The sequence below is a fragment of the Panthera tigris genome, chromosome C2 (assembly GCF_018350195.1).
Source record: "Panthera tigris isolate Pti1 chromosome C2, P.tigris_Pti1_mat1.1, whole genome shotgun sequence".
Classification (NCBI taxonomy): Eukaryota; Metazoa; Chordata; class Mammalia; order Carnivora; family Felidae; genus Panthera; species Panthera tigris.
Window position 1 is genome coordinate 114,049,687 of NC_056668.1, and position 27,488 is coordinate 114,077,174.

At 38.9% G+C, this 27,488-nt stretch overlaps 1 protein-coding gene across 4 annotated transcripts in view; it reads left to right on the forward strand.

The window, feature by feature from the left end:
• Window positions 1-27,488, forward strand: part of HLTF (helicase like transcription factor) — a 98,464-nt gene that overhangs the window by 30,988 nt on the left and 39,988 nt on the right. For 3 of the 4 annotated variants that reach the window (XM_042998532.1, XM_042998534.1, XM_042998535.1), the window contains 6 exons: window positions 10,855-11,460; window positions 15,663-15,928; window positions 17,050-17,257; window positions 24,646-24,812; window positions 26,293-26,426; window positions 27,212-27,309. In XM_042998532.1, coding sequence (XP_042854466.1) covers window positions 11,407-11,460; window positions 15,663-15,928; window positions 17,050-17,257; window positions 24,646-24,812; window positions 26,293-26,426; window positions 27,212-27,309 — 927 coding nt within the window. In that variant the 5' untranslated portion in view covers window positions 10,855-11,406. Of the gene's footprint in view, window positions 1-7,300; window positions 8,515-10,854; window positions 11,461-15,662; window positions 15,929-17,049; window positions 17,258-24,645; window positions 24,813-26,292; window positions 26,427-27,211; window positions 27,310-27,488 lie in introns of those variants that run through there. The other variant, XM_042998533.1, reaches the window with a different exon arrangement.

The window sequence follows — 27,488 nt, forward strand, 5'->3', positions numbered from 1 at the left end:
GACTAAAAAAATTTTTAAATAAAGGGAGGTACCTAGGTGGCTCAGTTGGTTAAGTGTCCAGCTTTGGCTCGGGTCATGATCTCAAGGTTCCTGAGTTTGAGCCCTGCATCCAGCTGTCCACTGTTAGCTCCACGGAGCTGCTTCAGATCCTTGGTCTCCCTCTCTCTCTGCCCCACCCTACTTGTTCTCTCTCTCTCTCTCTCAAAAATAAATAAACATTTTCTTTAATTAAAAAAATTTTTTTAAATGAGAGAAAAAGAAACAGTGTCACGTTCATGCTCAGAAATTTCCAATGGCTTCCCACAGTATTCAGATCAAAACTGAATTTTCTTGGCCTGTGAGGCCCTGCATGATCTGGTCAACCTCATTGTCTCTGTCCAAGCTCATTTCCTACCATTTCATGGTGCCACAGACACAGAAGCCCTCTCTCTGTTTTCTGAACATCCGCTACTCATTCTCTTAGGATTTTAGCACTTGCTGTTGCCTGTACCTAGAACCTGTTTCCAGATCTTCCCTTGACTTACTGTCTTGCTTCTTTTTTAGGTCCTCTCTAATATTACTTCTCTGACATTCCTTGTAACATGCCCTCCAGAAGAAAAGTGTAGACTCACTTTTCTTCTTTAAGGTTTTGCTGAAACAAAGAGTAATAATCACAAATGTAACTCTAGAAAACATATTATTTTAGTAGAACCCTTGTTATTAATAGGAATTGTAGAGGCCTCAAGCAAAAGTAGGTTCCAGCTGTGGAGCTCTTTTGGAAGACTGCCAGGACCTTGCTGGGCATCCCTGATCTCCACTGATAGTCTGGCATTGAGACCCTAGCATGTGCAAAGCTAGGGCATTCAGAGACTGTCACTCAGACAATAAAGTGACACAAAGATCATTATCTCTTATTCAAGTGGATCCTACTACATTTCGTGTTTAGATCAGTTTGGTGGCATCTATAGAAATGTAGAGTTGCTCTCAAAATCATACCATGCATTTCCTTTATTGATCAACCCACACTTGTGCTATGGGTGCCCCTGCCATTTGCTAGCATCCCATCATTTGTTAACAGACTGGGAAAGGATAGTGAAGTTGGATTGGCCGTCTTTCAGCCTGAAGAAAAGTTTGGGATAGGTTTCTACATTTGCGGGATTGATAAATATAACAAGCCTGGAGACAGACATCAAGGCATCATACAGAGACCAGAAGGAATACAGAGCAGTGCCTCCTTGCATTTTCACTCCTGAGCCTCTTCCACATAAAATGCAATCCTTTCAATTTTCTGCTGTAGCAGAAAGTTGGTCTCCCTCTTTGACCTCCATGACTTTCCTCTTTTTTCTGGTAACATTCCCAGGCTCACGGAGCAGAGTAGAGTGTGCAACGGTACCCAGCAGGTGTTCGTCTGATGTCCTCTATATCCCAATTCCTCACTGAAAAAACTTTTAGGGTCTTTCACATTGTTTTGCTTTCATGGGTAATTTGTAGTTATTTTATTCATTCCATTTAAAAATATAGAAGTCAAAACACACTGTGTTTCAAAAACATAAATGTTCAGAGCATCTTCAAGGATCTCTACTCAGGAAACACTTATCTAAAGGAACAAAATATCTCAGCTCAGAATTTCTTACTGGTATATCACCTCATGTCTTTTTGCAGTTTGTCACTTAAAGAGGCCAACTCATTAGGGCACAAAGCAAGGTGGGCAAGCCATCCTAGAAGTTTAAAATACCAATGTTATTAAAGTAGAAAGGATTTCTATAGCAACCCAAAGTATAATGGTATACAGAACTTGTCTTGGGCTTTAAAGAAAGTGTGAATGATAGTTTAGAATGTCAGGTAGTGGGGTGCCTGGGTGACTCAGTTGGTTAAGCATCTGACTCTTGATTTCTGCTCTGACCATGATCTCATGGTTCCTGAGATCGTGCGCCACGTCAGGCTCCATGCTGACAGTTTGGAGTCTGCTTGGGTTTCTTTCTGTCTCCCTCTCTTTCTGCACCTCCCTTGCTCATGCTTTCCCTCTCTCTCTCTCTCTCTCTCTCTCTGTCTCAAAATATAAATAAACAATTTAGAAAGTCGGGTAGCAACTGCACATATGCCCAAGTTGCCACCAAAGCCAACTTTTACTCCCATTTTTCTACTGTCATGTATGGCCATAAGACAATCTCCACATGGGCCCTTTGCTTTGTTCACCCTGGTACCTTCACAGCCTATTGTCCTTTCCTTTCCTTCTGCGGCTTCCATCCGTACCCACTCTTTGCCTTGGGATTCCTTCTCCCACAAGACTACTCTTAAAATCTATCTTCAGTTACTCTGGCTTTTGAATATATTTACTCCTAATTAATGCTAGGAAAACAAAACAAACAGGCAGAAACAGTAAATAACAAAGATGGGTAAATTCCAAAGGTTACAAAATCTCACAGTGTTCTCAGAATAGTCCTCTGGGCTACAGTTGTCAGTTTCCTGAAAGAAAGTAAATTTCTCCTTACACTCAATGCCACACACACATACACACACCCACATTTCCATCTCTACCTTTTCACTCAGTAAAGCAGGGCTAATGCAATAGATGCCTTCTTTGCTCAGAGGGACAGTTTACATTTCTGGTGACCTCCAGATTGGGTTATGCCTAGCTCACTCAGTTTCTGTTGTAGTCAAGAGCAGCCCCTTATGGGGTGCCTGGGTGGCTCAGTTGATTAAGAGTCCGACTCTTGGTTTCAGCTCAGGTCACAATCTCATGGTTTCATAGGTTCCAGCCCCAAGTTGGGCTCTGCATTGGCAGAATGGAGCCTGCTTGGGATTCTCTTTCTCTCCCTCTCACTCTGCCCTTCCCCAACTCACATGCAGTCTCTCTCCCTCTCTCTCTCTCTCAAAATAAATAAATAAACTTAAAAAAAAAAAGAGTGGCCCCTTCTGGAATTTCCATATATAGAATGACTCCTAACTTGAAAGAACTGGTAGCATCCTCTACTGAGCTAGGTCATTGCTGAAATTGTATGAAAACTGTTTCCTAACTAATCACAGAGCTCTCTGATTGAAACATTCTAAGTGCACATTCCCTTTTTCCCACACAGGCAAACATATATAAGTTAACTATACCTCATATAAATATATTTATTTCATGAGTTGACATTATTTTCTTTGAACTATGAACTAACAGAATTTTCTTTTTTTTTCTTTTTTTTTCTTTTTTATTTATTTATTTTTTTTAATTTTTTTTATTTATTTTTTTTTTAATTTTTTTTTCAACGTTTTTTATTTATTTTTGGGACAGAGAGAGACAGAGCATGAACGGGAGAGGGGCAGAGAGAGAGGGAGACACAGAATCGGAAACAGGCTCCAGGCTCCGAGCCATCAGCCCAGAGCCTGACGCGGGGCTCGAACTCAGCCCAGAGCCTGACGCGGGGCTCGAACTCACGGACCGCGAGATCGTGACCTGGCTGAAGTCGGACGCTCAACCGACTGCGCCACCCAGGCGCCCCTATGAACTAACAGAATTTTCTATGAACTACCTGTATTCATTAACAGGTAGCCTGTATCTATTAACAGGTACATCTTGTTAAATACATATACTTGCAATTCCTGGCTTTGCATTGCTTCTGTCATGAGAGTCTAATCCTATATCTTTTCAGAAAGGTTTATTCTAGAGAATAATTTTATGGTAGAAACTGAATTTTTTGACAAAATATTTTTTTAAATGTTTATTTTTGAGAGAGAGAGAGGTAGACAGAACGAGCAGGGGAGGGGTGGAGAAAGAGGGGAAGTCAAAATATTTCAAGTGACCATTTTCTTGTTCCTGGGCCAGACAAGTCCTAATAAAGGTAATATGTAAGCAGGTTATCTGATTTTTTAAAAAATCCCATTATACAAAATCTTTAGTCTTTTCATTAGTTATATATTTCTTAAACCAAACAGACCCTTCACACCAAACCGGTGGTTCACAAACCTGAGTATGCATCAGACATTCCTGGAGGCTTGTTAAAATACTTTTTGCGGTGCCTCGCCCCCACTTTCTGATTCAGTAAGTCTATAGCAGAGTCAGAGAAACTGCATTTCTAACAAATTCCTAGGCAATGTTAATGCTGCTAATCTCCAGACCAAACTTTGAGAACCATTCAGTAAACTATTTGGCTGAATGAATCTGAAATCTTATTACAGCCAAAAATTATTTACAGTGGTAACTACTTCATGAAATAGTCTTGCGTTTCCACATGTATAATGTATTGTACCAATCACATTACAGGTTATTTTGACAGTAAAATAAATCAATCCACAAGTCAACAAATATTTTTTTTTCAACGTTTTTTATTTATTTTTGGGACAGAGAGAGACAGAGCATGAACGGGGGAGGGGCAGAGAGAGAGGGAGACACAGAATCGGAAACAGGCTCCAGGCTCCGAGCCGTCAGCCCAGAGGCCAACGCGGGGCTCGAACTCACGGACCGCGAGATCGTGACCTGGCTGAAGTCCGACGCTCAACCGACTGCGCCACCCAGGCGCCCCTCAACAAATATTTTTTATTGAGTTTGGAAGAGTGCCAAGAGCATTCAGCTGATAGTCAATTCTATTTTTTCTTTATTTTATTATTTTTTTTAGAGAGAGAGAGTGCGGGAAAGGGGCAGAGGGAGAGAGGCAGAAGGAGAGAGAATCTTAAGCAGGCTCCACACTGAGAGCAGAGCCCGGCTGGGGCTCAATCCCGCAACTCTGGGATCATGACCTGAGCCAAAATCAGGAGCTGGATGCTCAATCAACTGAGCCACCCAGGTGCCGCCAGCTGATAGTCAATTCTAATGCCAGCTTTACAATAACCGTGGTCTTGGTGCCAACAATCTCCCTAGACCTGAGTTTCCACATCTGTAGAACAAGGGGAATGAGCAAGATGAGGTATCATCCATATCTAAAAAGCACCTGATGATTCTTTGCTACTACATATAAGCCAACATGCTGAGTGAAGTGAGGGAGTGGGAGACACAGAACTTGCTCCTTAGTGGGGGACACAAGATAAATACCCAGAAGAAGATACCAGCCTAAGCCAAAGGCAAATCTCACATAATGGTGCTTCAGAATTCCATCCTGGTGGAATGACATTAGGAAAACCATCTCCTCACTCAGGCTCAGACTAAGGGAATATGGACCTGTTCTAGAATATTCATAATATCTTTAACAGAGAAAAGCTCTTCCCTCTTTTCTTTCTATCTTCCCCCTTTCCTTTTTCTTTCCTTTCTTTTCTTCCTTTCCTCCCTTTTTTCCCCTTTTTGATAAATACTTACTGGGACTCGTAAGACAGATGGAAATGCCGGGGTAAACAGCTTGAAACCAAGTCATATCAGCTGAAAAAGTTACGTCACCTCACCCAGCCTGTTTCTTCAACTTTAAAACTGCTATTGTAAGCCTCATATGAGATAATACACATAAAGTTTTTAGTGAAGGGCCTGCCACATAGTGAGAAAATGTATAGCCTTGTATCTTCCCAGAGTGTTATATATACAGTGCTAGAAACTTGAGTAATCTGAAAATGAACAACGGCCATACATGTAGGCCTTGGAGATGAGTAGAGAATGAAGGAGGGACAAAAAAGGATGTGAAAACTAAATACATAGACCAAGTGGGGAGAAAAGGAAAAAATTCACTATTTGTGGATTAGGAAATAGAATAGCACGGTGATTAAGAGTTTGTGAGGGGTGCCTGGGCAGCTCAGTCAGTTAAACATCCAACTTTGGATCAGGTCATGATCTCACAGTTCATCAGTTCAAGCCCTGCAACCAACTCTGCGCTGACAGCTCGGAGCCTGGAGTCTGCTTCAGATTCTGTGTCTCCCTCTGTCTCTCTCTGCCCCTCCCCTGCTTGTGCTCTTTCTCTCAAAAATAAATAAATAAACATTAAAAAAAAAAGAGTTTGTGCTCCAGGAGACAAGACTATCTGGATTTGAACCCAGGCTTTGCTAGCCGTATTGTGTGATTGTGGCAAATTATTCAGCCATTCTGTACCTGTTTCTGCATGTGTAAAGTGGAAATAATGATAGCTTCTAGCCTTTTATTCTTTTATTTTATTCTAAATGAGCTAAAACCTGTTAAGGGTAAGATATATTTGGCACATTATAAAAGCTTAATAAATGAAAGCTGCTATTATTATCATCTTTCAACCTAATTCTCTAGTCACTCCAGTAAGGCTCTTGTTCTTGGGAACACTAAACAGCACAGAGAGGCTATCATTGCTTCCGGTTGGAACTGCATCAAGTGCATTCCTGGAATTGCTTCCCTAAGGACTCCTGCTTTTCTCTTATGAAGTTGATAACATGTAACGTTTAGATCAGGTTCACACTCCTTTATTAAAACTGAGCAGAGGACTTGCTGCCTTTCCCAAATCTTGCCGCACATTAGAATCACTGGGGAGCTTTTTAAAATACCGAAGCTCACATTGCACCCCTTAGCAAAATGAAATCGGAATGTTTGGAGACAGGGGCCAGGCATCAGTAGCTCTTAAAGATTCCAATATGAGACAAGGTTGGGAACCTCTGGTTTAACAGACTGGTTTTCCTTCTGATGTTGGTGCTAAATAAATTAATGACATTACTGGGACATTGTTTCATTTTTCTATGTAATGTGTGTAAAAACTATGACAACATAACAGGGCTGATGAAGTTGTAAACTAAATTGCTCTTCAGACAGTCGATAGTGCCCTCTGGTGGTGTGATTAGAACCTAAAAATAATCTACTTTTCTTGCCTGGTAAGAATGCCTTTAACGCAGTGAAAAGGTGTCAAGGAGGACTATCCTCCACTTCTATGCCCCTTTACCATTTATACGTATATCTAGAAAGGGAAATTTAGGTCTAGGATGTAAGCTAATCAAGATCACACAAGAATCATTGATAGCCGTGAAACTGAAATGTAACTGGTCCTCTAACTTCCCCTTCCTCTCAAGGGCGTCCTCCCCCAGAGCAGCAATGTCTTCATAACCTCCCAGTGACAGCACCACCCATGTGCATCAATAGCTTCCGGGTTCTATTTCTAGCTCCCAAGCATGACCTTGATTCCTGCAATTGCCAAACACAGTCACATAACTGACCCGAGCCAGAAGTACCTGGAGAGGAGTAATGAGGCCTAGGGTTTTTACTTCTTCTGTGGGGTAGAAGGAAAAGGTTACACTCCTGGCTAGGAAAGTCTGACTGACTGGGCCCTCTGGTTAAGGCAATAACTGTCTCCATACCCAATGAAAGGTATTGCCATCATCAGTAGGAGGTGATTCATCTTGACATATCTCTTCTCTGTGTCCTGAATCCAAGAGGCTTCATATGGGGCTTCAAGTAGGGACACTGAAGCCCAAATACAGAACTATTTTCTCCAGGCAGGTTTCTGAAAGCCCCTGGCTAACCTAGAGTCTCAGCACTAATGGGGCACTAGAGATGTGGCATTCTCAATATGAGGGAACAATGAATGATGCCACAATACTAACAAAAAGCACGCGATTGTAGGGTCTGAAAGAAAGTAAGAAACTGTTGGAGGGTAGAGGCTGAAGATTTAGGGACTAGGGGATGGGAGAAGCAGGGTGGGGGATGTGGATCCTTGCAGACTTGCAGAGTTGAGTCTCTGAAGCAGAAACACAGTAGAATTGAAGATTAGGAGCAAGGGAGAAGGGAGGTCTGGAGCCACGTTAGGTCGTTTCCCTGCAGATTGATACTGAGAACAGTAACGACTCCACTGCCCCTACGAAGACTTCGGGAGCTGAAGCCTGGTGGCCACCACAGTGTGACTCCCAGAACATTAGGGCTTCTGGGGACCAAGACACCATCCTGGCCAGTGTGAGTTGAAGAAGATCTGGGCATCCTCAGCCATCTGCCCTTGCTTGGCACAAGGCTGGGTCGGGCGCAGCTGTCTCCCTGCTTCTTCTTCTCCTTGCAAAATCTCGATTTCTCTGAACTTCTAACGACATCATGGTCTAACAAACTATGACAAGTCTAAACGAGAGGCTTCGCTGACACCATCCCGGGAAAACTAGGGATTGTCTCAGCTTCGGCAGCATAAGGAAACATACGGGTTAATCCTGCCTTTTGCATTCTGATGAGAGAAAAGCTTCCCAACACGGACTGAGATCCTGCAGGGCTTTCTTGGAAACATAGTCCTGGATAAGGAGGATGCATGCCCACAGAATTCTGGGATAAGTAGTTTTTGGTCTCCAGGTCCGCATTCCCAACTCCGCATGCGCATTGCGAGCTGGAGCCTGGTATCTGCTCTCGCGAGAAGTGGGCACGTGCCGCCTCCCGCCGAGGCTCCGATTGGTGTAGCCTGAAGGGCTGCGGACGTTCTGCTTCTTAATCGGGGTTCTGCCTGACCTTCGGATGGCGTGGGATTTATTCATTCCAGAGCTCACAATTTGGAAAAGGCTAACAAGCTAGCTGACAAAATGGCCTGAGTAGAAGGGCATGTATTTTAATTGCTGTGCTGAGCGGAAGCGAGTGGGTGAGAAAGGTTTCCCAGAGCAACTGAAGTTGGAGCTGAAACCAGAAGGACCGCAAGGCAGGAAGCCGGGCAAGGGGTATGCAGGGCTAAGGCTTCTGTCAGAGTATAACGTGGTTTTAGTGTTCTGCTCCCACCTGAAATTTGTATCCTATTTTAGTAAACCGATAATTTCTCAAGTACTTCCTAAGACGCCCATAGTTTTAGTAAAACTAGTAAATTTTTGTGTCTTTAGCTAAGTTTAGCCTGTGTGATGCCACGTACAGATGTTTTTGCGTGTTTTTTGTTTTACTTTTGACTTTTGTGGGACTTTTAATGTCTTTGTGTATATTGTCAGTTGTTAAATTGTATGATGTGAGGTAGAACATTACACTAGTCTTAGAATCAGGAAATGGGGATTTAGACGGTAGGCCTTGGGATAATTAATCCTCAGTGATGACGAAGAAGAATATGTAATTTCGTTGTGTTTGTTCTGGGACTTTGAACTACCTTTGAAATCTAAAACAATAATAATTGTAATGATTCCCTAGCTTAATGAGTGAGAATGTTTAGTAGCTGGAGGAGGAAGATGACAACATCTAGTTACACAGCAGTATTCCAGTAAGATTTTTAGGTTGATGTGGACTTTTATTTTACTGTTTGCGTGGTGTTTAATGTGGAGGGAGTAGGAGAGGAAATATGTTGGGGCACAGGTCAACCATGCAGGGTCAAAGCTTGCTGTGATGGTCTCTTAGTTTTGTTTTGGATTTGTGTTTGTTTTGTTTCATATTGTTTTTGTTTTACAGGCGATCACAACCGTTTGACCTAATGATTTTTTTTTTTTTTTTTTTTTGTCTTTACTGTGGTGCAGAAGCGATTACATTCAGTAGCAACTGCACTTCATATTTTGAATTTGGATCTTTTTCTGGGCTACTGATAGGCATTGCGATACTGTCGTGATGCTAGGCAGCCTCCCAGTCAGCCATGTGATCCCAGGGACAATCAACTGGTGAACTTACAACTATTCTGTTTTTCACTTACAATACAGTATTCAATAAATTACATGAGATAATCCACACTTTATTATAAAATAAGCTCGTGTTAGAGGATTCTGCCCCACTGTAGGCTAACAAATCTGAGCACTTTTAAGGTAGGCCAAGCTAAGTGATGGTGCTCTGTAGGTTAAGTGTATTAAATGCATTTTCAACTTAAGATTATTTTCAACATAGGATAGGCTTATCAGGAAATAACCCCATAATAAGTTGAGGAAGATCTGTAGTTTGTTTTGGGCAGAGACAATATCCATTAAGGAAGATTCTTGCTAAGTGTGGCATTGATTGCAAGGGACTCTTGCGGTGGGTGGTGGACAGCAGGACAATCCCTTGGCTAATTAACATCAACAAAATCATGTCAAGTCTTAGTGTTTGGGAAAACAGTTACTCTCTTGTTATTTCTGTAGTCCAGCCCAAATTCTACATTAAGTTGATATTGAGAAATATAGAACTGCATTCTTTCTGGGTTTAGTTGGATGACATTTTCATTTCTGTTTTATAGTCTCAATAGACATTCTTTTACCCAAAATAAGCACTCCATCATATTTTAAATGGCCTGCTTCTCTGACTTGGTGCTTTTTTTCCTCCAGCTTTAATGAATCCTTTGCAACACACCCATTGAAATCGTCAATCCCCTCTAGTTTAGCTGCTTCCTCGTCCGTGAAACCTCCTTTCCCTAGTTTCCAGAGCCCAGTATTTTTTTTTTTATCTCTATTACCCCACTTTGTTAATCTCCCTTGCAGTTTAGTGATTTGTATCTCATTGGGTGTGCCTTTCTGCTTTATAATCCCATGTAAGACATGCATTATTTTCTTTTGTATAGTTAGAGACTATGTATTAATTATCTTTTTTTCCAGTTATTTTTTTAAATTTAAATTTTAGTTAATATACAGTGCAGTTTGTTTTCAGGAGTAGAATTCAGTGATTAATCACTTACATACAACACCCATTGTTCATCACAACTTATCTTTTATTCTCAACCATGTACTATACACTTTTGTATGTGTATATACAAGTGTCTGGCACATAGACCTCTGTAATTCCTAGCCTGAGGCCAGGAACCCCTGGCAAAGTTAATAATATTTATCCACCTATTTTTGGTATAAAAAAAATTAAACGTACCTCCTCAAATAAAAATGTATAGGTTTAAAAAAGCTTTTCAAAAGTATTTTTCCTGAAAATACATGATTTCAAGTTTGTTAAAAGCTAATTAAAAACTCTTGATTAAAAACCTGAATAAACTAAGTTTTACGTGATCCTTCAATAATAAAGGGATTCTTGGGGTAAAACATTGAGAACTATTCTATTTAGTACTTAGAAAAAAAAAAAATTTAAGAGGCGCCCAAAAGGGATTGTGGAAGAAAGCTCTTTTCCTTTCCATCTGGCAGCAGCCATTTCACTCAAAGGTCAACCAAGATGGGCGCTTACACGTACATCCTGGAGCTATGGAGAAAGACACAGTCTGATGTAATGCGCATTATTCTCAGTACTGCCAGTTACTCTGCGCTCTACAGGGTACCCCATTCAGCCTGACGTCCTAAAGCCCCCAGACTGGGATACAACGCCAAGCAAGGTTATGTCATGTATCGGATTCACATGCACTGCGGTGACTACAAATGCCAAGTTCCTAAAGGTGCGACCTATGGCAAGCCTGTCCATCATGGTGTTAACCAGCTAAAGTTTGCCCCAAGTCTTCACTCTTGTCTAGGAATAAGCTGGATGCCACCATGGGGCTCTGAGAGTCCTGAATTTTTACTGGATTGGTGAAGATCCCACGTACGAATTCTTTGAGGTTATCCCCATTGATCCATTACATAAAGCTGTCAGAAGAAATCCCGACACTCACTGGATCAGCAAACTAGCTCTCAAGCACAGGGAGATTCAAGAATTGACCTGTAGGCCCCAAGAGGCGTGGCCTTGGAAAGGGTCACAAGTTCCACATGAGGCAGCTTGGAGAAGACGCAGTACCCTCCAGCTCCACTGTTACTGCTAATGTAAGTAAATTAAAATTCTTAACCTAATAAACAATTTATGACGTCAATATTTTTTAAAATATGTTTGCCACTTCTTTCCTAAATTCAAAATTTTCTTTCAAATAAAGGGTAATTTTAAACAAGGTTATAGTGATTTCTCTCTTACCAGAGTATCTGAAAAAGCACATCTTAGAACACCAGGCTAGCTTTGTTTCGCATTGTTTCAAGAAAAAAAAATCTGTATTAATGTTACCGGTAAAACTGTGTCTTGTCCTCTTAATTATCTTTTTTTTTACAAATTTATAATGTAGCCAACTGTTGTTTCCTGATAAGCTCAATTTTCTGAATATTTACAGCCATCTGTGTTGACTTAGTATGGGGGTACATCTGACTTTAATCTCTTTGACCCAACACCTTCTAAAAATATTTGAGAAATGGAAATTTCATTTGTAAATATTACAAAGTTAGCAGTTCAAGCATGATATTAATATATTCTCATCCTAAAGTTTCATCTGTTTATGAACTTGAGTCTCTTGGAATTTCTAATTCTATTAGGTCAGGAGATTAAATTCCTCCAAATATGTATTCAAATGCTCTTTTTTTCTTCAAATCTGAGAAATGTGTTTGACATTTTGCAGGTTTTTTTAACTTTCTAAAGGATGGCAAGTTAACCTTAATTTTGGATTAGCCTATGTATGGTTGTAGGATGCAGCGGTTTGGTGAATTGTGATGATGACTAAAAACTGATTTGCTAATACTATATAGTTTCCCACATTAAAAAAGTATTTTTCATAATATCTAAAGTATATTTAGAGTTGAGGTTTTGTTTTTTTAATTTTCCAGCCATAAAGGAGGCAGAAAAATTTTCACCAATCCTTGCAGTATTCATTAAAATAAGAATTTTCACCATGGCCATGACAAGAACCCTAAATAATTCCATGGCCCAGAGTTGTGCTTTCCTGAAGTTAGGATCCCAGACAGGCCTGATTCTTCAGCAATTCTGGTCTTCTGCTGAGTAGGAGCATTAGTCAAGGCCTGAAGGAGGAGGAAACAATTATCTCCTGAGAAAGCCTTCTGTAATCTGGAACACCACAGATTTCTCAGAATGGGAGTTGAGATCAGAGTGTCTCCTGGTTCTTGATGAAACAATTCAGTCCGATCAAGGACACACACCTGGGAAAATGACTGGCTTCTGGAAACAGTGTTATTCTGGTATTTGGGAATAACCCAGCTGCTGAGCACCAGGAAATTCTGGTATTTAGGAATAACCCAGCTGCTGAGCACCAGGAAATAAGCTTCAATCAACTATACTTCTTGTTAAATGCTAGAGACTCATTAGATAATAATTCTATTTCAATAATAGTAACGACAGAGCATTTATTGAGTGCTTATTTCAAGGCAGGCACTTGATATTCATTATATTATTGAAGATTTTTATTTGGCATTTTATATTACTTCCTCTGCCCTGCCAGCTGATGTACACAGAAATCTGCCCCAGTATCTGTTGGGGTCCTGACTAAGTCTGAGAAAATTCTGTTGTAAATAAGCCACAAAAGATTTTATATTTGATCCTTTCCTCTGTATTCTGTATTAAAAAAAAAAAAAAGTTCAGAAATAGTATTGTATCAGTGTTAATTTCTTGATTTTGAAAATTGTACTTTGGGATGAGCACTGGGTGTTGTACGGAAACCAATTTGACAATAAACTTCATATATTGAAAAATAAAAAAACAACAACAAAAAAGAAAATTGTACTGTGATTATGTATATTGTTAAAACAAATGGGGTAAGAGGTATGAGGGAACTTTTTGTACTAATTTTGCAACTTTTCTGTAAGTAACAAAAACAAAGTTGAAACACTTCATAATTTTTTTTATTTAAAAAAATTTTTTTTAATGTTTATTTATTTTTGAGACAGAGAGAGATAGAGCATGATGAACGGGGGAGGGTCAGAGAGAGAGGGAGACACAGAATGGGAAACAGGCTCCAGGCTCTGAGCTGTCAGCGCAGGGCCCGACGCAGGGCTCGAACTCACGGACCGCGACATCATGACCTGAGCCGAAGTCAGCCCCTTAACCGACTGAGCCACCCAGGTGCCCCACTTCATAATTTCTTTAATACAATTTAGTTTATATTTTTTTATAATTTTCTTATGGCAAAAGGGCAATACATTTTCAATACAGAGAACATTTTACATGCATATTATAAAAAAGAAGAAAATGAAAATCCCCTAATTCAACCATCTAGAGGTATCTGATATAAATACCTAGGTATAAATTCACTGAGGTATGTGTATATGGATGTGTAGTAGTATGTATTAATTCAATCACGGACTCCATTTGCAGAGATAATGCTTTGTATTTTTTTATTGAATTTAATTTGTCTTACACCTTCAGTTTGCCTAATGGGAGGTAACTTAGTCACTTCCAAGTAGTTTGGGCATGTTAAGATTTGAAGTCAATTAAATACAGGTTTCAGATTCAGTCCCCATTCTGTTACTCTTTAGGGGGCTTATGTTTGGGTTCCATTCACCTTCAGCAGGCATCGACTACCGATATAACTTGTCCCACCTCATCTTTAGGCACCAGCCTCCTGCTTCTGTTGGCTAGAACTATGACCTAGTGAAGTCCTCCAGCCTTCACAGAGCTGGAGAGTCACTGGGGACTGTCGTAAGATTTTGAAAGGCTGCCATTGAGCCCTTTAACAGAGCCCCTTTATTAGCCTTTATTCCTTTATTGCCTTGGCACATTTCTCATCTCTTAAGACTCCAAGATCTGCAGAACCTTGAGGCTACAATCTGGAAAATAAAACATAGCTTCCTTTTTTAATGGGATCTCAGAAATTATTGAGCTATCATCCCTCCCTTTGTCATGCTTGGCCCAGGGTGATGGATGGCATTCAGGCCCTTTCCCTAAGATACACTTAAGAGATTTACTCTATAAACTCTCATATGTCATTCCTGAAAATTCTCCTCTTCTATTGAACTTTGTCACTATCTCCATATGGGTGAACAAAGCAAACAAGCAAAAACACATCATATATAGTCTTCCCGAGCCTGTTAGTTATGACATAAACTTGGAAGTTTTTGTATCATAGCAAGACTTTTGGAAATTAAGATTCTTAAAGTTGCTGCAAATTACATTTCTCTTTCCACTGCTGGTTCATGCTTACAGGTGATAGTTTAGGAAAACGAACAAATGGCTCTTGAAAAACTCATTGAATACCCCTCATCGTCTGCTGTTGGAAGAGTAAAATGGACTACTCTATGAAGGGCAAATGTCAACATCGCTCACATTCACAAATACATTTCCTCTGATCCTGCAATTCTCTTATTAAACTTATGGACCCCTAAGTGCAGTTCAAAGTCACTATCAGCTTCCTACTCTGGTGCAGCTCCCGCACCAGTTAAAAGGCCGGCTGAATTAGCCTCTTCTAGGCTCCCAAGGTGCAGAGCCCAGCCTTGCCAGCCCCGCAGTTGCAGCCGGGCCCCCTGGCCAACCCACCCCAAATCCAGTTCTCCTCTGACTGTCCTCAGACTTGTTCACAAAAGCCAATCGTGGAGCGCAGTTCCTCCTACAGTTCCTTAAGGAAAATAGGCTTCTTCCCACTATGCACCTGGGCAGCGACGTGCTTCAGGTGAAGCTGGTCCCCCTCACCACTCCCAGCAATCACCAACAAAGTTATGCTATGCCTTTAATCTACTAGAAATGAAAATTTTCCTTAAAAAAAAAAAAAAAATGCAGGAGGTTCTCCTGAACTCCGTATGCTCAGATTCGATAGCGACACTTCAAATGAATAGTTTGAGGGCAAAACACTCAGGGTTCGCCACAGGAAGTGAAGGAAAGTAACTCCATGCTATCTCCAGAGCTCGGAAAATCTCGGGGCTTATTTAGAAGACTCCGTCACAGGTCACATCAAATGAGGAAATTAGAGGCAGGATGAGGTAAGGCCTGAAAAAGGGGTCTGAGACGTGAGGCCCGGGGCAAACAGTGGAAAAGAGAGTCGTCTCCCTGTGTTTGAACCAAGGGATCAAACAAAACGCAGACACCGCCAACACGCCACGCGAGCTCCAAGGGCCGCGTGGCTTTCCCGCGCGCCCGCCTTGGGGGCGGGGAAGAACCCGGATGGAACCGCCCCTGCAGCCGGGACCCCCTACAGTCTTTGAATCCCTGCGTGGGGCGGAGTTGCCCTCCTTTCTGTGCTCTGATTGGTTCATTTTCCTAGGCCCCTTCCTCGCGATTGGACTTTGCCAATGTCAGTCACGAAGCGTCGCTGGTCTCCCAGATTGTTGCTAGAAGGCGACGGCGTCGACGTTTGACTAGCCTCGCGTCTTCCAGTCGTGCGCTTTTCCTCAGGTGCTCGGAATCTGCCCTGGGCTTCTCGGCTGTGGGGCCTGTAGGGAGGCGTATCGAGGCGGCTCGAGAGCGATTTGGGGCGCCCAGGCGTTCCGCTCGTCATCCGCTCAGCGCCATGTCCTGGATGTTCAAGAGGTGAAGGGGGCGGAGGGGGTGGGGCGTAGGGGGTAACGGCCTGTCGGCGTCCCCAAATGAACCTGACCTTCCCCGCGTTCCCTTCGAGCTCCCTTCGCGTTCCCAGTGCAGCTTGTATTCGTCCTGCTGGTGGCTCGTATCGCCGCGGGAGAAATAAATGCATAGCCTTGGCTGGAGAGGGGAGGCTCCTCTGGCGAGCCTCATGCCAGGGCCTTGGGGAAATCTCTCTCAAGGGCTGTGGTGGTCCTGGGGTTCAAAGCTCCTCTCTTTAGCCCGGACCTTGATTGAGCAAACACCGGTTAGATGCCCCCTGTGCGCTAGGCGATGTGCTCGAAATAAAGGGCCGATTAAGACAGCCCTTGTCCCCCAGTACCTCACAGTTTATGTGCATTCTTAGGCATGGAAATATGTATTTTCAGTGGAGCCAGAAGATTAATGTACGGCGTAAAAGGAAAACGCGGGGAAATAGCTTCCATCTGTTCTTGGCAGAGTGGAAACTTCCTGGAAGCGCCTCAGCCGGCTTCCTCTTATTTTCCATTTTTCAGATTGGTTTACACGCCTATTCCTGAAACAGTTATCCATGAGGGGTTTGAGGATACCCTTAAACCAACGGAGTGGGAAGCTTGAGTTCAGCTTCCCGTGATGGCGTGGTTTGGGTGCCTGAATAAAACAAGGGTTCTGTTTGGAGAGAATTAAGATAGTGGATGCTCGATTTATCTGTAACGATATAAATAGCTTCACGTATAATAATAGTTCTATATTTGCAAGCCTTTTCTAGTTCAATTTCTGTTGAAATTAGGTATGTAATTAGAGTTACAGACATCACATACATCGCAATTTAAATAGATGGTCTTCACTAGGAAAGAGATTTGCAAACCCTTGTTGGAGTTTTCATTTTGAGTACTTGGTGGGTAGAAGAGGCATTACTGAACAGGTAGGGTTCTTGGAAACCTTCCCCACTCCACACCCTGCTTTACCCAGAGAAACTCTATCAATATGCGGCAATTCCCACTAAAGATTTAACATGTTGAAATGAGAAAACAAATGGCCAAAAATCTAATATCGTCTTTGGGAAATACTTGATTAAATATTGTATCGTTTTTCTGTGCTTTTTTTAATAGAGATCCTGTTTGGAAGTACTTGCAGACTGTCCAATACGGAGCCCATGGAAATTTTCCACGCCTCTCATATCCAACTTTCTTTCCCCGTTTTGAATTCCAAGATATTATACCTCCAGACGATTTCCTAACTAGTGATGAAGAGCTAGATTCAGTTTTATTTGGAACTTTGAGAGGTCATGTAGTTGGACTACGCTATTACACAGGAGTAGTGAGTATAACATTAGATATTAAGATGAAATATACTTAGAAGATAATATCTAGAAGATAAGAATTGGAAGGTGGCTTTATAATTAATACTTATTTTAAGTAATTAGAGTGTATCTGAGCAAGAGATAACAAATAACCTAATGACTAATTGTTTTTTTCCTTTTTCTGGGCACTTGTATCCTGTTTATAATATACAAAACACTTTTTCCTATATGGTCTCATTTGATGGCTGCAATGATTGTGTGGCAGATAGGACATCTATTATCCGCCCCCCCCCCTTTTTTTTTTTAATTTTTAGAGAGAGGGCACTAGTGGGAGAGAGGGGCAGAGGGAGAGAGAGAGAGGAGAGAATCTTTACCAGGCTCCACTGGGTGCTTGATCCCATGACTCTAGGATCATAACCTGAGCCTGAAATCAAGAGCTGGACGCTCAACCGGTTGAGCCACCCAGGTGCCCCTATTAGCCCCTCTCTATAACTGAGGAACTGAAGCTTAAGAAGATAAGATGATTTGTTCAGGAAGTACAGATACTAGGTACATTTGCAAAGTGACTTCCAAGTCAGTTCTTTGCCTTCTCTTGTGTCCCTCAGGATGTTTCTGTACTCTAATATTTTTAATTTAGGAAGATTAATTCCTACTAGATAAGGGAATTATCTGTTTTTAGGTCCTTTTTTTTTTTTCCTTTCTGTAGTAAGACTGTCTCCCAGTTTTTCTCCCTACGTCTGTCTTTCTGTGTCTCTGTTTGCAGTGTGTATGTGTATGTGTGAGAGTGTGTGTGTGTGTGTGTGTGTGTGTGTGTGTGTGAGAGAGAGAGAGAGAGAGAGAGAGGTAGTATATAGGACTTTCTCTGGTCAGTAATTTTCTTTGTTATGGTTATGTAGTATGTTTCTGTGCTCTTTGGATGATATGTCTCTAGTTTTATTTTTTAACTTTTTAGGAAATGTTTTAAACGTGTGAAAGTAGAATAATGTAGTAAACCACATACATACCTGTGATCCAGATTCAGCAGTTAAAAAATTTTTTGCACATTTGTTTCATCACTTTTTCTTTTTCTTTTATCCTTTAGTCCTAAAAATCTCTATTGTATTAGTTTACATCCATTTAATTCAGTATGTATCTCTAAAAAAATTCAGACTTCTCGTCATTTTCATACTTAACAAAATAATAATTTCTTATTACATCCAGCAACTAATCCATAATCTGTTTTCTTGATTGTTTAAAAATGTCTTTTTATAGGTCATTTTTTTAAAAATTGGTATCAAAGAAAGTTCATACATTACCTTTGGTGGTTATGTTCCTTTTCTTCATGTCATTGATTTGTTGCAGAAACTACATTTGTTTTGTGGGTTGCTTTTTTTTTACTTTTTTATTTTACATTTTTTGTGCTATGCAAGGTTCTGCATTTGTCAGTTCTTCTATTCCCTCATATTTTTCTTATGTCAAAGCTTCTCAAATAATTTTTTGGTTGTCTGAAGCATATTCTTAGGAAATTCTTTGGGAAAGAATTTCATCATATGGATTTGTCTAGTGTTTAATTCTCCTGTATTTTCTTTATATTGCAGCTTCTTAGATTATTTTGTAATTGTCTGAAATGTGTTATCTAGAAGATTCCTTAGGAAAGAACAAGATTTCCTGAATTTTTGTATGTTTGTAATTGTGATATTTATACTTAAAGAGCACTTTCGGCTGAATATAAAGTCCTTGACCCATATGTTCTCTCCATGATAATTTGATGTTGCATAAATGTTGCTGGTGAGAATTCTGATACCAGCATGATTTTTCTCCCATATATAAGTGAATTGGAAATTTTTGCCTTGATGACTAAAGGGCATTTTTCATAAGCTTGAAGCCTAGTAGTTTTATTAAGGTATGTCTTATGATTGCTATGTAACTTCATTTTCTTCTATTTCACAAAAATTTTCTTTAATTACAGTTTTAAATACTTGCTTTGTCCTTTAGGGACCCCATTCTACTCTGTATGTATTAGATCTCTTCTGCATATATGTATGCCTGTGTATGTGGTTATTTCTTTCTCTGAAATACTTTCATATTTTTTTCACTTTTTAATTTTTCGTCCTTTATTTCCCTTACCATGTTTTCCATAAAGTCTGTGGACTTCTGTGTTCTTCTTTAGTTTTTAATTCTGAAATAGTTTTTCATTTCTGATTTTTTCCTGAAGTCAATTCTTATCATGTCCATCTCTTCTTTAGTTCTCATATCCATCTCTGAGCTTTCCTATTTCTAATTTGTGTTTTTTTCAAAAGTTAGATTGTTTTCTAAATTATTTTAAGCCATTGTGAAATGCTAGATTATGGTTGTTTCTGATCTCAGAACATTCACTATTTGTTGATCTTAGAATAATTTCTCTGACACTGGTAAGCTAATGTAAATGTGGTAAGCTCATTAAAAGTAATCATCGCTTTTTTAATTTTTCAAAATGTATTTTATAGGTAATACATATTATTTTAAAATGGCTAAAAGAAAAAGCACTAAATCTTCTTGTAGTCTACCATCCTGGACCATAACTTACTCATTTTATTTTTCTACACTGTATTCTGTGAGCATATGCATGTAAATTGAAATCACGTTATGTATTTAAAAAATGAGATCATAATATGCCCATTACAGTGATTATCCTTCTTTCTCTTGGTAGAATATTAGGAATATCTTTTCACATCAATACAAGTCTATATGGTACCTTAACTTTCCTTATTGATGGACATTTTGGAGTTAATCATTATTATGAAAATGTATTGTAATAAAAATTGAGGTATTTATCTGTTCATACTTACTATTTTCAACTTTTTTCCAGCTCTATTGACATGTGGTTTACATGAGAAAATGCACACATTTTTAAGTATATTATTCTAATAGTTTTGACAAATACATATATGTGATAATCACCATTCCAGTCAAGGTATAGATTATTTCCATCATCCCTGAAAGTTCTCTTGTGTCTTGCTGCAGTCATTTCTGCTGTACCTGTACTAACAACTACAATCTAAGTTTGTTGTTATTGATTAATTTAGCTTGTTCTGGAACTTTATATGCATTAAATCAAACAGTGTGTACCTTTTAATTCTAGCTTCATTCAAACTGCGCATGATTCAAATACTTATTGAGTCAATTTTGGCAACTTATATTTTTAAAGAAAAGCATCTATTTTATTTAAATCTCCAAATGTATTGCTACAGAGTATTAGTAACATTTATACTTGAAAATATTTTAAGTGTGTTTATGGTTATATACAGGTCTTTATTCTTTGTGTTCTATATTTGTGTCTTGTTTTTTTGTTTTGTTTTTAAGAGAGAGAGCCCAAATGAGGGAGAGGGACGGTGGGGGGGGGGAGTGAGAGAGAGGGAGAGATAAGGGCAGAGAGAGAGAGAGAGAGAAGGGCAGAGAAAGAGAAGCTTAAGCAGGTTCCATGCTTGGGGTGGAGCCCGAGGAAAGGCTTGATCCCATGACCCTGGGATCATTACCTGAGCTGAAATCAAGAGTTGGACGCTCAACTGACTGAGCCACCAAGGCACCCCATATATTTGTGTCTAGTTTTTATTGATTAGCCTCGATAGAGATTTATATGTTTCATGTTTTCAAGCAACCTTTCTTGGATTTTTTTTTTTCTGGTTATTATTTTTCTTTGTTCATTCGTTTTATATTCTGTTATCCTATTTTCGTTTTATTTTTAGATATTTGATTTGAACTTGTAATAATTTAATACATTTCAATCTTTTAAACATTCTTCAAAGTACTGCATTGACTGTATCATTTAAGTTTTGATATATAACGTTGGCATTGCTAATTTTTAACTTTTTTTTAAGTGTGTTTTTGGTAAGTTTATGGTTAAAGTTTTTATATCTAGACGCATCAAAGTATTTTATAATAAAGTAGATTACTTCTTTCCTATTCTGAAAGTATTGTTATGATTAGTTGTAATTCTTTTTTTTATTTTAATTTTTTTTTTTAAATATGTCCTTTCTTGTCTTGGTGCTTGGACCATGTTTTCTTTGTTTTTATAGTCTCCAAAATTTTGATTTGTATGTATTATATTTTACTTATTTATTTTAAATATTTATTTTATTTATTTTATTTATTTTGAGAGAGAGGGAGAGAGAGAATCCCAAGCATGCTCCACATTGTCAGTGCAGAGACTCACACAGGGCTTAAACTCACAAACCATGAGATCATGACCTGAACCAAAACCGAGTCTGATGCTTAACCTCCTGAGCCACCCAGGCACCCCTAACTGGAATGTTTTAATTTCTCCTGTACTTTTGAAGGATAGTTTTATCCGATATAGAAATCTTGGCTGAAGTTTTTTGAAGCACTTTGAAAAGTTATTCCACTGTCTTTTGGCCTCTGCTTTCTGATGTTAATCTTACTAAGGATCCCTTATAAATGAATTGTACCTCTTGTTGCTTTCAAGATTTTTTTTCCACAGCTTGATTATGATGTGTCTGGGTTTGCATCTCTTTGAGGTTAGTTTATTTGGAGTTTGTTGCACTTCTAAGTAAGATGTATAGATTAATGTTTTTTATCATATTTGGGGGAGTTTTTGGCTATTATTTCTTCCCCTTTTCTTCTCTTCTGAGACTCAGTATGTGAATGTCAGATAGGGTTGCTGTTGTCCCATAGGTCTCTGAGGCCTGTTCATATTTCTTCATTCTTTTTTCTTTCTATTCCTCAGACTCTGTAACTGTTCCTCAGACTCAATAATGTAACTGACCTGTCTTAAACTTCATTGACTCTTCTGCCTCCTCATATCTGCTGTTGAGCCTCTCTAGTGAATTTTTTGACTTTATTATACTCTTGACAACAGAAATTCTATTTGGTGAGACCTACTTATTTATTGTGCTTTCTCCTTTAGTACATGGTTTTCTTTAGGTTTTTGAACATACTTAAAATTAAAATTTTTTTTCTAGTTAGGGCAAACACCTGTGCTTTCTTAGGGATAGTTGGTAGCTTTTTTCCTATGAGTAAACCATACCTTCTCATTTCTTTGCATGTCTCATTTTTTTGTTGTTGAAAAGTGGACATTTAAGGGCGCCTGGGGTGGCTCAGTCGGTTGAGCATCCGACTTTTGCTCAGGTCATGATCTCCCAGTTTGTGGGGTTCGAGCCCCGCATCAGGCTCTGTGCTGACAGCTTGCTCAGAGCCTGCAGCCTGCTTCGGATTCTGTGTCTCCTTCTCTCTCTCTTTGCCCCTCCCCCGTTCATGCTCTGTCTCTCTCTATCTCTCAAAAATAAATAAATGTTAAAAAAAATTTTTTTTTTAAAAAGTGGACATTTAAAATAATGTGGCAGCTGTAAAAATTAGATTCTTCATCTCCAGAGTTGTTTGTTGTTGCTGATTTTGGTAATTGTTGCTTGTTTAGTGACTTTTCTGAATTAACCCTGTATAATCTACTGACGTCTTTGCATGGTTAGCTTAATGGTCAGCTTATGATTATACCAGAGCCAGTACATCTGTCAGTCTTTAGTAAGAGAGGGTCTGTACATCTGTCAGTCTTTAGTAAGAGAGGGTCTGTACATCAATCAGTATTTAGTAAGAGAGGGTCTGTTTGCATTTGAGGCACTCCTTCAGCACTCAGCCAGGCAGTTGACAACTCTGCCTTAACCTTCATGTCCTGGTTGTTCAGAACCTCAAGTTTATCCAGAGGTGAGAGCTCAGGGTCTTCTCAGGTCTTTTCCTGATCATGTGTACAGCCCTATGCATGTATATAGCCCTATGCTTGCATATGGCCTTCTACATTCCCAGGAATGTATTGGAGCTTTTCAAAGCCCCTATGAACATCTTAGTCCTCAGCTTTCCTTTTAATCCTTTTGGTTATTGTATTGTTTACTCCACTTGTTATCCACTGCCTATAAAATTGTTTTTGACCAACATTCACCCAAGGGAGTTTTTTTGTGGTGGATGAGCTGAGAGATCAAAGAGAAATCACTGCAGGTGGGGATCTTCTGGAGCACCTTGATACAGGTCAAATAATGACAGTTCTTTGGGAATGAATCTTTGAAAGATTCTGTTCCATTATACTCCCTCCAGTGACTGCTAGACTACACCAAGAATTTTCATAGGTTATTGTTTTTTTTTAATGTTTGTTTATTTTTGTCTGGGATGGGGGCAAAAAGAGAATCCCTAGCAGGCTCCGTGTTGTCAGCGCAAAGCCGGAGGGGCTGTACCCCATGAGCCATGATGAGATCATGACCTGAGCTGAAATCAAGAGTCAGGCATTCAACTGGCTGAGCCACCCAGGCACCCCCAGAAGATTGTTATTTTTAAAGGCTATCATGCAGCTGAAAGCTGGAGATGGTACTAGGGCACTAATGTTCAGCTGTTTTTCTTCCTTGTTTTTTTTTTTTTTTAATTTTTAAAAATACTTATTTTTGAGAGAGAGACAGAGACTGAGTGGGGGAGGGGCAGAGAGAGAGAGAGGGAGACACAGAATCTGAAACAGGCTTCAGGCTCTGAGCTGTCAGCACAGAGCCCGACATGGAGCTCGAACTCACAAACTAGGAGATTATGACTTGAGCCGAAGTTGGGTGCTTAACCAACTGAGCCACCCAGGCGTCCATCAGTTGTTTTTCTTGAATTAACACCCCTGCCCAGGGTTTCTCCAATATTTTGGCTGGTTTCCAGATGTCTGGAAAAGTTGATTCTGACCATTTCTGTCAGTTTTTTCATTGCTTTTATGCAAGAATTTTCAAAAGTCCTTACTCTTCATTTTCAATGATGTTATCTTCAGCTAACTTTTAGTCAAGTGAAATCAGAAACGGCATGAGTTGAAGGTTGGATATGTTTTCTTATTCAGATCCATTCTGACTTATAATATCTTTTCCCCTTTTAGAGTCTGGAGAAATCAGACTTAGGAACCAGCCTTCCTGGATTTAAATTCTAGCTCTGCTATACTACTAGCTTTGTGACTTTGGGCAAGTTACTTAACTTTTCTATGCTTTAGTCTTCATCTGTAAAATTGGGTGTAATGACAGTATCTACCAGTAGTGTTGTGAGGATTTAAAAAGTCAAATCTCTGTTATGTACTTAGAATAATGGTATGTAATAAGCACTCCATAAAGATTACCTGTTTCCAGAAGTTATGATGTTGAAAATTTTAGATAGTGTGAATCTTTTATTTAGTTTTGATTGTATCTTTCAGATATCAAGGATTTGTTAACTTCCCAGTGAATGTAAGTTAAAAAAATGTTGTAAAAGAATCATTATAAAATATGCTTTTTATATTACAAGTATGAATCCAAGAAAATACATATTTCTTATATGAAGTGTTATTTGGTAAGCATTAAAAAATGAATGGAAATCCCAGATAAATTTTGATGAAGAAAGCTCCTATTGTATGTTTATTATTTATAATAATATCTGTTCATTATTTCATTAGGTTAATAATAATGAAATGGTTGCATTACAACGGGAACCCAATAACCCCTATGATAAGAATGCAGTTAAAGTAAACAATGTGAATGGAAATCAGGTTGGCCATTTAAAGAAAGATCTAGCAGCTGCTTTGGCCTATATCATGGACAACAAATTGGCACAAATTGAAGGGTAATGTACTTTCAGAGTTTAGTTTTAATAATTGTAAGTTGCAGTCTTTGAATTTGTTAAGAGTCAGTATAGTTGCCCTGACATCTTTTGTCACTGTGCCTTTAGTATGTGTTCAATTAATATGTTAATTCTTTTCTCATCTGCCTCTACTACCTTAACCATGAAACAACTGTTCTTTCACTTTCCTATTGAATTATTACCACAGAGAAAAATTGACTTTGCTCAGATATTAGGAAGCCCACACCATCTGTCCAAGCCTTTTAGTGCATAGTTTTGGGAGTTGGGAACTGTTTGTTTAAACCTGAGGTGGTAAACTGGTAGCCTGTGATCATATGTAGGTGCATTTCATTTTGCCTACATGTTTTACAATTTTTCGTTTATTTCCAGTATTCAAATACCTGGATACCCTACATTTTATACAGGGTAACTTTTTCCCTAATGTAAAAATTATTTATGAATATTTCTGTTGACAAATGGCAGATCTGACCTTCATTTTCACAGGACATTAGTTGACTGAAACAGAGTAGCAGCTCCTGCTTTAATACCCTGCGTAATGCCCTTACTGCCTCTCCCAGTTCTACCACTTCTTTTTTTTTTTTTTTAAACTCCCAGTCTCCTTGGTTACCTTTTCTCTTTTAGGCATTTAGTTTGTGATCTCAGTTGAAGTATGGAATATTGAGGATATGAAAAGGTGAAGTTTGATGATAAATGTTCAGTAATATCTTCTCACTTTACTTGTTTTCTCCAATCTCAGTTTATTAAATTTTTCAGATACTGAGAATAAACTTTTAGTGAATCCTTGATCAGAAAAACAGTTGACCCTTGAACAAAGTGGTTTGACCTGCCTGGGCCCAATTATATGCAGATTTTTTTTTTTAATAAATGCAGTATAGTAATGTGAATGTATTTTATTTTCCTTATGATGTTGTTAATGTTTTCTATAGCTTACTTTAAGAACACAGTATGTAATTCCTGTAAACTACAAAATATGTATTGTGTTGTTGGTAAAGCTGCTGGTCAATATTAGGCTATTAGTTGTTTTGGGGGAGTCAAAAGTTATATGTGGATTTTTGATGGCACCAGAGGGTCAGCGTACCTAAACCCCATGCTGTTCAAGGGTCAGATGTAATTCTTGCAATTCAGTCCCCATTCTCAGAATAGTTGCTACCTATAGTGGTTCCTTTAGTGAAAGCTCCACCTTCTCAATTAAATTTACTATTTTACCTGTCTTATAATCTCAGTTATAGGCTATTCTGCTTTATTCCATCTTCTCTGTTTCTTCTGGCTTTCTATTCCTAAAAACCACTCATTTGTTCTGGTTGTTTTTGATCCTGTTCCCTGTACTTTTTCTGTCTTTCTACTTTGCCCAAATAGTTCTTTATTTTACTTCTTTGCAAAATTAAAATGCAACACTTCTAATATTTAATAGTCACATTCAGTTCTAATTCCCTCCTTTTTTTTCTGCCTTTAAATATAATAGGGTCGTTCCTTTTGGTGCAAACAATGCTTTTACCATGCCTCTCCATATGACTTTTTGGGGAAAAGAAGAAAATAGGAAAGCGGTTTTAGATCAGTTAAAGAAACATGGATTTAAATTGGGTCCTGCACCAAAAAGTAAGTTTAGGGTTTAAGCTTCTATTATTTTGATATCATAAGATGCAGGAATTGTAAAACATTTTTTCTTGAGTTTGGCTAATAAATTTGTGTTGAAGGCTCTGAGTTGTAACTTTTCTCAGGAATCTTCTTATAAGGAAATCCCTGAATTTTTTTCTCTTTATTTTGAACTAATTACAGATTTATAGGAGGGAGTATGTGTGTTCGCGTACACGCACACATATGTACAAAAAGGTCCTATATTCCCTCCTCTAATTTCCCCCAATGATAATATCTGGAAATCCCTAATTTGCAAGTATTGTCTTTGATAAATTATAGACAAAAAGAATCTCCCAATAGCAAATGAAGTAGAAGTATTTATCTGGCAAGAGTTTGTTCAAATAATGTGGAATTATTTTAATAATGTATTTTTTAAATGACTTTTATTTTTTATTTTTTTTTAATTTTTTTTAATGTTTATTTTTGAGAGAGAGAGAGACAGAGTGTGAATGGGGGAAGGGCAGAGAGAGAGGGATTCACAGTATGTGAAGCAGACTCCAGGCTCTGAGCTGTCAGCACAGAGCCTGACACGGGGCTCGAACTCACAAACTGTAAGATCATGACCTGAGCCAGAGTCAGAGTCTTAACCCGCTGAGCCACCCAGGTGTCCCTGAATGACTTTTAGTTTTTAAAAAAATCTTTGAAATATATTGATTTTTTTTAATGCAACTTATACAAGTTCTAAAAGTTACTTACTGAAAGGTAATTCATTTGGTGATTTTATTATTTTCATTTGTAAATTGCAGCTTTAGGATTCAGTTTAGAAAGTAGTTGGGGCTCTGGAAGAGCTGGACCAAGCTATAGTATGCCAGTTCATGCTGCAGTACAGATGACAACTGAACAGGTATGCTTCTGTTTTATAATCTTAAAAGTAAATGTTAAATGTTGAAGATTGATGTTTAAAAGAATAAGATAAATATGTATATGCTAGTATTTGTGATCTTCAGATATATTAAGTTATGAAACATGCTGTAGAATAAATAGAATATATATTAAAAACATTTATGTAAAAGGAAAGTAATG